Source organism: Cupressus sempervirens, chromosome 9 (genome assembly GCF_028749045.1).
Source record: "Cupressus sempervirens isolate cs-2001-9-10 chromosome 9, ASM2874904v1, whole genome shotgun sequence".
In the NCBI taxonomy this organism is placed as follows: domain Eukaryota; kingdom Viridiplantae; phylum Streptophyta; class Pinopsida; order Cupressales; family Cupressaceae; genus Cupressus; species Cupressus sempervirens.
This window is the reverse complement of record NC_143126.1, coordinates 12796422-12810930: the sequence shown is the minus strand read 5'-3', so window position 1 is coordinate 12810930 and position 14509 is coordinate 12796422. Positions and strand designations below refer to the sequence as shown.

General features: G+C 33.8%; 1 protein-coding gene across 1 annotated transcript in view; it reads left to right on the top strand.

The window, feature by feature from the left end:
* The window catches only part of SPL7 (squamosa promoter binding protein-like 7), a 75590-nt gene that overhangs the window by 15219 nt on the left and 45862 nt on the right, over positions 1–14509 (top strand). Inside the window, exons 3-7 of the mRNA XM_089802896.1 lie at positions 7031–7222; positions 7576–7877; positions 8293–8367; positions 8561–8668; positions 9573–9690. Of these exons, the coding sequence (XP_089659022.1) occupies positions 7031–7222; positions 7576–7877; positions 8293–8367; positions 8561–8668; positions 9573–9690 (795 nt within the window). The remainder of the gene's footprint in view (positions 1–7030; positions 7223–7575; positions 7878–8292; positions 8368–8560; positions 8669–9572; positions 9691–14509) is intronic.

Sequence of the window (14509 nt, the reverse complement as noted above, 5' to 3'; positions counted from 1 at the left end):
GTTACTAGTGGCATGGATGCATATGTTCTTGGGGTGTTAGGGGTGGCAGTTTGACAATGTGGAAGCAGAAATTAAATAAATATTTTAAAAGATGTATTTAGAATTTTCAAACTCATTACACTATTAGGTATCAATATAATGGTCATAATTTAAGTGACAGTGATATATTGTAAAGGTGCATTGACATAGGAAATACAATTGTTCTTTCTAGAAATTAGTGTTAAGGGGGTCTGCGTTAACCTTGCAACTATAGGGTCATAGTGGGTCATTTCTATTATTTGATTTGTTGATCAATTTGCTTTTCTTTTAGATGAAATAACCCAGGAAACCTCCATCTTCATATTTTCTTGAATTTTTCTGGTCTTTGATTGCCATTGTCTCATATTTAAGAGAAATGACCCAATCAGAAAAGTCAACTTGAAATGAGAACATAATTCAGTGAAAGTGGACCCAAAGGCAAAAGTCAACTGAAAACGAGATCATAGTTCAGTGCCATTGAAATGCACATTCTTCACATGTGGGGAGGTCTACTAGTTAATAGATTAGGGTGCCTTGCTTGGCAGCTTATGCTTTAGTGGCCAGTTATTTGGATTTTATTTCTTTTTATGTTATCAGTTTACTGCAAAATTCTCAGGTTTGGATGTGGTTTGTACTTTTTGTACCCAATCTGTGTTTGTGATCTGGTCCACCGTGGGTACAGAGAGGGTGATCCTGGGTGTTTTGCAGCACCCATCGAGAAGCTGTAGCAAACTCTGGATTTCTATTTTATTTTTTACCTTTTTTTCTTTAATGCTCTTTGCTGCAGTGAACTACGGTGACTGTTAATCTATTAAGATATTTTTCTTCCTAGCTGTCTGTCAACTTCTCATCTTCTGTTGTCTTGCATCGGTATGCTATTGTCATAAGTAGACTAGATGAGCTGTATGAAGAATGGGGATCATGGGATATGTTTTGGGGCAGGGGATGGCTAGTAAAAGAATTCAAAAAAAATTCAAATATTCATATGATACAATTGGTAAGGCAATCATCATATTCGTCACAGAACACTAGCAGATGTTATTGGAGTTCAGTTGATATTTTCATTTTATAGAAAGTGACAAAGAATGAAGTTTTAACAAAATGTAATTGCATTTATTGACAAAACACGACTTATTATATAAAACTTACATCAAAATGACCAAAGGCTGCAAGTTTCAACTAGAAAACGAAAAATATATATTAATATTAATATGCAGCTGCCCCTAGTTAGCCTTCCCTAGCTTTAAATCAAAATTGTAGTTTTAATCATGTGGTTTTCCTTTAGCTGTTCACAATTCACAACACAAACGAGTTTTTTATGGTTTTGAATGCTTTATTGTTACTTTTAGGTTGACATTGTTTGCGAAGGGGTGTAGGGACCCTTTTATCTTGCCCACACATTCACTTCATCCCTTTAATTTTGTTTTTCAGTTTTTCTTTAATAAAAAGCAACTTAAAGTTGTTTGTGCTGAACAACACAGCTAGCCATCTCCAAGACATCAAGGTGTGCCCTGCTCCTTTCAAGGACAGCCAGGCACCCTTAGTCATTTCCACCTGTTCTGCAATCGTACAAGATATGTTTCTGATTCTTTTGTAATTTTTGGGCATGGTGAGGAATGTTACAGAGGCATCCCTGCAACTCCTGGATGTTGTTGACCTGGGGCAGCCCGATTTTGGTCGGGCATGCATGCCTTTGTAGCATAGGAGGCCAGAGTAAATTACTTCCAGTTGTAGTGAAATTAATCAAATCTATAAGAAATAAGAACTGTCTGTCTAGATGGCTATATGGCTGTGTTGGAAAATGAGATAGCTGACCATCTTTATTATTAAGATTAACATTTTTACATGATTATTATTAGAGCATTGTAAAAGATTAAAAGTGAAATTAAAATCATAAAATAATACATATTCAATAAGTTTATATTATTAAATAATAATTTATATTTAAGTTTATATTAAGAAATTATAGTTGTTATTAGGCTGCAAATACATACATAGATGATTTTATACGGTTTGTATGAATTAAATTTTAACCCTAAATAATCTGGCCTGGTAATTGTTCCTTTATCTGCCCGCCAAACTTCTGTGTTTGGACCCAAAATTGAACCCATAACTCAGTTTATTTTCATTACGTCACCCATAAACAGTATGCATTTCTTATTGTGGGAATTGTAATTGAGCCAGGATTTTGGCGTCTCTATCTGTTCTAACTTGACCCCATAACTTAGTTTATTTTCATCATTACACCAATAAACAATATGCATTTCTTAGTGAGAATTGTATTTGAGCCTGGATTTTGGCATCTCTATCTGTTCTGTTTTCTTTGGCAGTCACAAATTAATGTTTATAATATCTTGGAACTGGAAAATTTAATATCCCAAAAGTCAATACATATGATCCATTACACTGTTCCCAACCAAAAAGTAAACAACAGTCCAATGTATGGATGCTGTTTAACTTGGAATAGACTTATCAGTTGCATTTGCTGATTAGAGACAGCTATATATTTTATTATTTTGTCATTTTATAGTTGGAACTTGGAGCCCTGGGCATTTTGTTATAATTGTTATATAATTTACACACACATTGACAATGATGTTAATTTTTTTTGGTACTCGTGAAATCTCAATTCGAGTTTAATGTTATGTATTAAGCTTCTACAATGTTTATGATGAATGCTTTATTAATGTGTGTACTTCCCTCCTTTTAGTACTTGCCATTTGAACAGAAACATATCTTGTACGGTTGCAGAACTTCGAGTTTAATGTTATGTATTAAGCTTCTACAATGTTTATGATGAATGCTTTACTACTGTGTGTACTTCCCTCCTTTAAGTACTTGCCATTTGAACAGAAACATATCTTGTACAGTTGCAGAACAGGTGTAATGCTTTAATATTTGAAATTTCTCTACAATTTCAAACATTTTCCTATTTTTCAATAGCCATCCCCTAAAAGTGGCCAAAAAGCATCCTCAACACTGAAAAAATGCCCTGTCAGACCCATCCCTGAAGCTTGCGAGAACATAGAATATAGATGCTTCAATTTCATGCAAAGAGAAATGTTATGATTGCTCATTATCCCTCTCTTACCTCCGTTTATACACGTTTACATGAGATAATATTACTCATGAGATGATATTCTGTTGGTGTAACATGCTATTTTCCGAAGTCATTTTAGAAACCATATTTTAAAGTAAATCTAGATTCATAGCAGAATGACATGATGGTAGTTACATCAGTTACTTCACATGAAAGGGAAATCCATCAACTTATTACATTAAATGAAATTAAAACAGAACCTAGTAATGAACTAATCTAGTTCACATGAAAGGAAACTACTATAACTTCCATTACTATTTACTTTCCAAGTCTATTACAATCATAAAAAATAATGCAATTTAATCAACATGCCACTAAAATTATGGAAATGAAGTATACAAAGGAACAAGTACCATAGATGTAGCAGAAGACAGTCATTGTGTTGAGCAAGTCGCGACATCTGGTGAAGAGGAGAAGCATTGACCTCCCAACCAAGAACCTTAAATTATCCCCAGATAATCTCAATCAAGAAAGGCCCTCCCTACTTTGGGGTTTGGCTTGGGGCACCATGGTCCTACCACCCGAGCATTCCGGTGTTAGAGCGTTCGCTAGGCAGCAAACAAGGCAGTGGAAATCCTCCAACAACCTCTCCTTTGTCAGCTAGCACTCTGACCTCTAGTGATCACTGTGACAAGCATGTCACTGACTTACCTTGGCCAAGGATTTCAGTGGGCTACTAATTGTGCCCGATCACCCACTGCTTGACTTGACAACAAGAAATATATATTGGACAACCATGAGCTGACTCAATATTACTTGTATAGTTTTTACATTTTAATCACTTTCATTACTTACTTTTCTTTGTTCTTTCAGGGATGTTCCTCCTCACACCCATTATTGCTTGACCCTTCCAGTCTTGAGGTGTATACAAGGAGATCCCGAGATCATGTCCAAGTAGCAGATTAAACATTCAGTATTCTTTAACATTTGAGCTGATTTGATCTCAGAGGCATATTAACAACACATCTGTATAAGTCAGGTCGATTTCTATGCACAACAGAAATTTGGTGCTTGCTTATAAATATTTCTTGCACAAGATATGCCATGGGAAAATAGTTGTGATAATATTTACAGAGATTTCAAGTCAATTTATGCTATTTGCCGGACTGTTTTACCAGCCACACTCTATGAATATGGCATGAAATGATGTTTCAGAGATTGCATATTAGTTCTTGTGGCAACTTAAATGATCCATGGTTTGCACCGTTCAATATCATCAATGAACAATAATCATGTATAAATGGCAACTTAGCAAGAACGATGATTACATAACCTGTAGTTGTTTGTCTCGCTTGCCTAGCGCGGCTTGAGAGCATGAGTTGTAATGTGATGGAATGCCCGCTAGAATAGTTTGCAAATGAATATGACAAAGCTGAAGCCTCTTCTGGCTTCACTATGGTTGCAGAGCTTCTTGTTGAATCCAAACGTAATTGCAGACTTGACTCTTGAGGCCATAAGGTAGAATGCTTGCAGAGTGTAAGGAAGTGGAAACAATAAAAGTAAGAGAGCTCGCATGGTTTTGGAGAGAGCAATTAATAAAGCATCCCGCAACGTCTCTCAGTTATAAGAAAGAGGTCGAGGTGGTGGGGTATGGCCAGCTATTGGTAAAAAATGAAAGTAACTCCATCGTTTCAAATGTTAAGAATTATGTGCCGATATGAAGTTGGCAATCGCTCAAACAATATGGAGCCAAACTTAAAGATATATGTAAATGTTATCCTGTCTCATGTTTTATAATAGATTGCGTTGTGCGATTTGTGCCACCTCTATTTGTATGTGTGTGTATGTGTGTATATATATATATATATGTGCATAAATTTAATCAAGTAATTATTTGTATCATTAAATTGGCTTATGCACACACACACACACACACACATATATAGACACATGTGGGTTCAAGTATAGATGTTAAGATAACATGGTGTCAATATATTATATTCTGGTGACTATACAATGATCTCAAATATAAAAAGATAACAATTTTTATGTTATTTTAATTGTTTTAATGTTTTTCTTGTATTTTGAACCGATTAGGTAGCTCATGTTTGTCCAAGGTATACTCTTGCTTGCCTAGTCATTAAATCCTTGACCGAGATGGTTAAAACCCATACTTGATGGCCTGTCGATGGACTTTATGGTGCTCCAATCCTTATATCCCATTTAGCAACACTTCCCCCCCTTCGTCCTCTCTTGCATCCACGAAGAATTTTTCCACGATAATAACATACTCCTCAATTTAAATCAAGGTAACTAAAATTAAAAAATTATATCATAATTATCACAACGTCTAACTATCATTTCAACTAATTTTGTTAGAATAATAAATATTCATTTATAGTTAAAAATTGTAACGAACAACTAACAAGTCATCTTTACATAAGAAACAAAACGATCAAGCATAATTCCCATTTCACATGATAGTGACATTCAACTGTTTAACCAATCCAACTGGCATTCACATGAACTATATAATGGCTATATGATTATTTTAAATGGACAAAAATTTGGGATGTAACAGTTGGTTTTAGACAAGCGATCTTGGTGATTAAATGAAGGCAAAAAACATAGGTGTCTTGGTCTTGGAGTATTACAGTAGTCACAAAACAAATGAACGGAAAACAATTAGCTTTAGTAATTCAATTTCGCTGCCAGCTAAAACTTTCTCAAGTCAAAAGCAGATAAACTAAAAAATCATGCTCAATTTCACTAAACACGTCAAATTTTACAGTCTAAAGAGATTAAAAAATTATTAATCTTAAGCTAAGAACAACTTTAATGTGACATCTGGTTGGCCATTAGTCATTCATGGAAAACGTTGTAATAAATATTGTTTGTGTTGGGAACATTCTTTGTAGTTTGCACTACCCACAATGATACTGTTCTTGGACGATGAGTTTGTGCAGGAATTTTGGAATGTTTTCAGTGAGGAAGCAGGGGATAGGATGAAGGAATCCACTGCTGTACATACTAATTTAAAACACAGATAGAAACAATTTCAATTGTAATAAATCTATTTTTCTCTGTAATAAGATGAGAATTGAAGAACCACTAGAAGATAGTATTGTTCTCAGCACACATAAGGGTACGAAATAAAAAAGCTGTACAAAATTACTGCAGATTTACTGTTATATCAAAGCTACAGTTGTATGATCAGGATGAGTTCAACTACAATATATTGCTTCCAATGAATTCTCTGTTTTTTTAGATTGATTATGCATTTATTACAAAATCAAATGTCCTTTCCTTTGCCAGGATTGGTCTTGATACTTTATATTCAAGATTTAATTTCATTTTACATTGTATTTGAGTCCAATTTCACATCTCTTACTTTAGTGCTGTCCTATGATTTGTTTGTTTATTAGCCTTATATTACTTACTTTGAAAGGAAATGGTATATAATCAGTGAACTGTCAAAGTTGAAATAAGATTAGAGCATCTGCAGTCCATATATCTTGCAGCAATTAATTGATGTTTATTTGGCAGACACATTTAGATATAAATACTTATTTTTTGAGTTATATTTCACACTTTTCTGTGACCATCTATATATATATATCCTTTATATATATATATATATATATCTATTTATATTCTTTATATATATATGCATATCTATTTATATCCTATATATATATATATATATATATATATATATATATTTATTTATTTATTTATTTAGAGGATGTGATAGTATTTGATTTTGTATTTCTTTTGTGGGGACAATCACGTTTCCTTCCAGGCTTCCCTGATTTTATGCCTGCTAAATAAAAATACCAAAAATTATATTGACGGGAAAATTATAGTACTATTTTGTAGAATTTGTTTTTGGTTTGAATCAATGCTCCAAACATTTGTTGTATCTTTCTCACAGAAATGATTTATTTCCTTTTTAAATTTTTTTTCTTGAAGATTCAAAATCACTATCATCTCTTGGCACTGGTGAAAAGCAAGCTAGCAGCGTTGGTGAAGAGTTTCAGATTTCTGAAGTAGAGCAACCATATAAAGATCGTTCCTTTGTGGATATTTTGGAATTGAGGTCCACAGATGATAATAAAGTTCCTAACAGTTCAAGGCCAGTAATTGTTCCCATAGAACTTGAAGGTATTATTTGTATTGGAAAAAAACTAGTCTGATAATGATGAAATGTATCCTGTAATTTATAAGTGTAACTTTGAGGCTGCAGAGAAAGGAATGATCATTGTTCTCTGAATTTTTTTGTAACAATAAGGTATGCCGAGACTATTGGTTCAAATGGTTCAGAGAGGTTCATGCAGAGATATTGAAGCTTTGAAGTTTGATTTAGAAATTATTAGTTTTATGGAGCACATGTATTAGGACTATTGTGTACAGGATTTGTTTAGTGGTTTTTATGCCTTTTAGTGCTATTAATATGTGAAAGTGAAGGATTCATCACATATTGGTTCTTGATTTGATTGTTTCCAAAACAATTGCAGGGACACCCATTCCAGACAATGATAGGGTTTGTGGAGAGTACTTAAATGATCAGGAAAGAAAGTTCACTGAAAATAATCAAGCATCTCCTTTGAAGATGGTGAGGTCTCAAGATCATGATGACTCAACCTACACAGAATTCAATGAACACTCTTATACTGGATTGTTGGCAGAAGATAATTCTCATAAAGATGAGCATCTACATAGCTCAAGTGGTTGGAACCAAAGGGACAAAGAAACTTGTCCCTCAAGATCTTATCTTTCTTCAACTGGGCAGGAGAAAAACTTGCCATACACATCTGTGGTAAGTCAAAGAACAAACATCCTGGCAAACCCTATCTCATGGCTGGTCACACTCAATATGCGTTTCTGGTATTTTCTTTAGGAATCATAGAATGAATTAAGGTGGAGCGCGTAATAGCGGTTTAATATTTAAAATGAGGGTTATTTCTCTTATTATCACAGCCATTTTATTATAGTGAGAAGTATTTCATACATATTTATTTCACTTTATCTTATTCCATTTGTTTGAAGTTAGCTTTTAGTCTCGCATGTCATTCTTTAAAAGCAGATTTCTGTCATATATACTTGATGTAATTTGTTGTTCTATTGATATTCTTTTGTCACTTAATATTGTGGATATGCTTTTCTTATATGTTTTTGGTTTGTTTTCCTGGTCCATCATTAAATTCTTACCATCAAAATTCCTTAAATTCTAGTGCCCTACAGGTCGTATCTCCTTTAAGCTTTATGATTGGAACCCTGCAGAGTTTCCCCGTCGGCTTCGCCAACAAGTATGTTAAAATTTTTAGCAGGAATTTGATTTTTGGTGGCATTGATAAAGTCTTGATGCATTTATTCTTTAGTCTGTTGCAGGAACATTCTATTTCAAGTTTCATTTTTATGGTTTAGAGACGTGACATAAATTATTGTCTCTGAGTATTCTAATTTCATTCAGGGAGATAACATTAAATTGCATTTGACCAGATTTTGCAGTGGTTGGCTAACATGCCGATTGAGTTGGAGGGTTATATTCGGCCAGGATGTACCATTTTGACTTGTTTTATTGCATTACCACAGTATATGTGGGAAAAGGTAACTCTGATTACACCTTGTGATTTTAGTTTTTTTGGTTACATGTAACCATGGTTAAAAGAAAGCCATTGATATATTTATTAGTTCTATCATTGATGCGTTATTTGGATGCATACTGCTTAATAAGCTGATAATTAAACCCTTATAGGCAATACTGGTCACAAATGTATCCAATCAAGTATCTGTTATCCTTTCCCCTGTTTGCCATCTTCAACAAGATAATATAAGTTGAACAATGTCAAAACTTTTATGGTAGTTATTGTCCCATCTTTATCACAGGGATTAAATTCATTGCATTTCTTTTTAGAGACGAGCATGTATATTTTTTTGGAATGGAATCATAAGTCATAACAGCAAGTGGGCTGTGTACTTCTTGGCTTTGCAATATCTGAGAGCAGATATTGTGATAAACATACATTTTTGAGTTGCGTAGAATAATTTTCCTTAGTTTATAAATTATTGTCTTGAGCATTGGAGAAAATTTAAAATAATGCATTGCATCTACACTGTGAATTGCAAAAGATCGTTTCCTATTGTTTTTGTAGTTGACATTAGTTCATTCTTAACATTTTGGCACTTTTCAAAAATAAAAACACCGACATATTTAGGAGATGCTGCTCTTATTTATTCATTATAATAACATTTAGTTCCCTTTGTAAAATACCTGTAGGGTTTCTTCTTTTGTTCTCATCTCTTCTAATTTAAATTAGCATTTATCTATCTAAAATTAAATGATAGTATTTGATCCTTTCTATGTTAGTCTAGTATATGTTCTAGAATTGTGCGTCTGCTAATATTTTCCACTATTTTGATTTGAGCAATAATAGTAGGTTGATCTTTTTGCCATTTGTTTTTGGTTTTTCATGCATTTGAATTTACATCTTCCATGTTGTCTTTTCCTCAGTTGTCTGCAGATGCAACAAGCTATATATTTAATTTTCTAAGTGGATCTGAAAGCATCTTATCAGGCAGGGGCAACATGCTTGTTTATCTGAACAACATAGTCATGCAAATTGAAAATGGTAAAATGCAAAACTTACCATGTTTTCTAATTTTTACCGTTAGCATGTTAAACTTTTACACTTCCGTAAATTTTCTGACACCATTTTATATGCATTGAGATACATGTTGTAATTAGATGGTGATAATCTGTACTTGCAAAGTAGACTATATGAGGGGTTTCAAGTTGCATTTATGATCATCTTGTTATATTAATTCTTTGTTTCTGAGTGTCCCCCTCTGTAGCTCCTAAGCCATATAAGTACTGTATTGGTATCATTAGCATGCCAAGCACTCCCCATTCATCCCAAATTCGAGACTCTGGCAGGACTGACCCTGTTGTGTATTTGAGCTGTTGTGGACGTAAACAAAAAAATAAAATGAAACAATGATTTCAAAAAAAAGTAAAATGCACTAAAAATATTAATTTCTAAATTAATGAGGTTAAAGGTTGTAGGTCAAAAATTTTCATGTTCAAGCTTTTTGTTCACTGGTGACAAATAACATGTGTTGAAAGCAGGAACTTCAAACCTGTCTGCCAAAAATCACTTGCAAAGTAGACTATATGAGGGGTTTCAAGTTGCATTTATGATCATCTTGTTATATTAATTCTTTGTTTCTGGGTGTCCCCCTCTGTAGCTCCTAAGCCATATAAGTACTGTATTAGTATCATTAGCATGCCAACCACTCCCCATTCATCCCAAATTCGAGACTCTGGCAGGATTGACCCTGTTGTATATTTGAGCTGTTGTGGACGTAAACAAATAAATAAAATGAAGCAAAGATTTCAAAAAAAAGTAAAATGCACTAAAAATATTAATTTCTAAATTTATGAGGTTAAAGGTTGTAGGTCAAAAATTTTCATGTTCAAGCTTTTTGTTCACTAGTGACAAATAACATGTGTTGCAAGCAGGAACTTCAAACCTGTCTGCCAAAAATCACTTGCAAAGTAGACTATATGGGGGGTTTCAAGTTGCATTTATGATCATCTTGTTATATTAATTCTTTGTTTCTGGGTGTCCCCCTCTGTAGCTCCTAAGCCATATTAGTATTGTATTAGTATCATTAGCATCCCAAGCACTCCCCATTCATCCCAAATTCAAGACTCTGGCAGGACTGACCCTGTTGTGTATTTGAGCTGTTGTGGATGTAAACAAATAAATAAAATGAAGCAATGATTTCAAAAAAAAGTAAAATGCACTAAAAATATTAATTTCTAAATTTATGAGGTTAAAGGTTGTAGGTCAAAAATTTTCATGTTCAAGCTTTTTGTTCACTAGTGACAAATAACATGTGTTGAAAGCAGGAACTTCAAACCTGTCTGCCAAAAATCACTGTAGAATCAACAAAATCAAAATATACTAAGCCAGTCAAGGAAAAATGTTCTTGTTGATTTTTCTTCGTACGAGGTCTATAAAATGTAAACAACTCTGCTAGAAACCATTTTATAGATTTGCTTCTGGCTCTGGACGATACCTGTGCTCTCTAATACATTTATGAATAAATCACGGATTTTATCTCTATATCACTTCCTTATTTTCAGGCTGAAACACTGGTAAAACTATAATTTCTGTGCCAAGAGAAGTGTTTAGTTTACTTCTTATTATTTTATTTTGATTAATTATTTGTAAATTAAAAATGAGCTCTGAAGTGTAACAGTAAGCATATTACCTTACTGATATTAATTGAACCTAATTATTATCCTAGAGTGGTTGAACTTATGTATGTTGTACACAATGTGAAACTCATTCACGTTATATTACTTGTTTTTTTTCATTAGTTTGCCATCAATTATATGTCAAATCTAAATCGGTAGTTGTTTCTAGTTGATTTATAAAGGTGTCATGTCTTGAACTACTCTGTCAAACTAACAGTTTTTGTTGACTGATTGTGTCTTTGACTACTCTGTCAAACTTATGAGCTACAAGTAACAAGAGAATGTAATGTCAAATTAAAGGAAAGAAAATGAGACTAAGTACATTATTTTAAAGGTGATAACAGCTCCAGAAAGCATAGAATTTAATTCAGATTGTTGAATTTTGAACCAGAATAAATAGATTGCAATAAACTGAAATGCAAAATAACAAAGAACACAGCAGACTTATCCTGGGAAAACCCTCCACGTGAGGGTGGAAAAATCAGCCCACAAAGATGATGATTCCTTTATTGAGTTCTCAAATCAAACACAATGTTTTCTCGCTTATGATTGAAGACACTGACTGTCAATCAATAAGCCTTATTTCTCTTTGAATATAAATGGTTTCTTCAGAATAAACCATTAAGCATGAGTGCATTGCAGACACTCAAAAAGACTCACAAAATGCAGCTAATCTTACACAGATCAAAATATAAAACAAAACATATATCCCTGTTCAGTAGTCACCCTGCTGTAGCTTAATCATCCAGAAAACTTCTTCTTACACTACACTTGACACACACACACTCAGGCAGCTCTCAATTTTCACACAGCTGCACAGACAGCTCTCTATAATTACATACACCTCCCGAAAAAAATGGTGTAACGATGTTTTCTTCGAATCACAATTGCTAGAATCAATTGCTTATTACAAGGTAACTGACAATGCTTTTTGGAAGGCCAAACGACTGCAGTTACATATTATTTACGGCAGCCTCATAGACGTGGTGGTGGTTCGTAACACCCACTGATGACACCCATGATGTCCATGTCGATGCCTAGTCATCTGATTTACTGAGCCATGTCATGCTTACTTGGCGGTGATAAGGATAGACTAAAACATGAAAGAAGCAACTTCCAAAAACGAACAATGATGAACACCTAGGACATGATAAAGATGGAATAGCGTTACATGAACACGGCATGGGCATTTCATAGTACAGTTCGAATGCTTGATGGCACAAGACTAACATTAAAGGAGAGACATATCTGGGCAGCAACAAAGCAGAAGAACAATGAGTCTTTTCTCCATACAAGCCAAAGAGAAGAACTGAAATCATCTTCACCGCTCCAGATCATAACAAAGAACCAGGTATCATCACGTTCATCTTCATAAGAATATTTCTGAGAGAAACCAAAGCAGATCACCTCAGGTAAATGGTCTCTCTTCGCAGCTACAACATCTTTAACACAGATCATAGTAAGAGGGTGAAGAAATGATACTCCAAGCGAATTTGAGAAGGAAGGGAAGGGTAATACTTCTAGATAAAGCTGTAATTTATTTGCGTACAACACGGGAAAAGACCAAATGCCATTTTCTAATCAGCAAATATAGTGGGGATTAAATTAATTAATAAGAAAATCCTGCCTAAGTTAAAGTGAATTAAATTCATACTTTCGAAGTAGGCAATCTGCCAATAAAAGTCATATCAGGTGTTGGTTTCCAAAACCGTAGATTGGAAATCCAAGAGCCTGCCACTTTTCCAATAGGATTCCACAATCTATTTTGGCCAACGAATGAGAATCACCTTGATTCCCCTGCACTTCTGCTACACCCAGATGGGTAGACATTCACCTCAAATGCTGACTGCTTGGTTCAAGGCATTTCTTTAGTGAATTTAAATCTTGTGCGAGTTCTTCAGCTGGCAAAATCATTGAACTCGATCAAAATGAGATTGAATGCTAAATGTTTGAATTGGATGCTTTGTATAATATTTGTACATAATGGATTTGATGCTTGTAAGAAGGAAATTATAGATTTTCTGACTAAAATAATAAAAAGACCAGTGCCTTTGCTCATCCAGGCAACAGAGTTTAACTTCAATGAAGATTATCATGTACAACTTTATAAAGTTCTATGCACTAAACTGTCAACAATTTAATAATCAAGATGCGATAGACCAAATATGTATGCAATCTTAAATTAGTCCAGATTGAACTTTAACTCCTTTGGTGGGGAGACAAACTGGACACAGATATGGAAACAATTCGATATTTCACTATATCTATTGTGATCACATTCAAGATTCTAAATGACTGTGCCTGCTTATCTGATATTTAAATTGTTTATGGAATTTAAAGATAATTATAAAGGACGAATCGACTACAGTTTAAATCTCCGCGGCTTTAATAAAAATAAACAAAGAACCATTTATTTTATTATTAAAATAAAATAAATGAATTTATATTACAGAGTCATATTTAATCTTCTCATCGGTCCTTTTAAGTAAAATATTTCTTCTTCTCTTATATGTTTTTCGAATGTCTTGTTTTCTGACTCGTTTCAAATAATATGGTTACATATTTATATCCTAAAACCTAGGAGGAGTGTCCATTTACGAAAAGGTATGACTTTTCTAAAACACCATTTACTTTGATTATCCTCTTGTTTGATAGGTTTAATTATTTAATATATCGAACCTTATTGAACCTGTTCAATATAATGATCCATATTGTTAATGGGATTGCTGGAGATGAAGTATTTGTTGTATGGAAATAATCCCTTTGTTAGCCCACTAATTACAGTGACCAGATAAAATCACACCTCGGATTAAGTTCTAAACTCATACAGCACACCTTCTGATTCTTCTTGTCATTTTCTGAAATTTGCAGTGGAAGAGACAATGTTGTGTCAATTGTAAGAGTTTTTATGGCATGAGTTGGCAGTCTAGTTGGCTAGGATTAAGAGACATCACATCCTGGTGGTCAGCATAAGTGAATAGATCCAAGAGTGATCAGTATAAGTCAATGAGCTACCTTGATCAGAAAAATGGGTCAGTTAAGTGGTGATTGAATTTAGAAGTCATGCTTGATAAAAGGAAATGACACTTTTTGAAGAGTTTTGTTTTCCAAGAGGTCGTAAAAGTGACAAAATCATGCCTAGTATTTCTGTCTTGGATTCATGTCAGTGCAAGGGGAAGTTATGG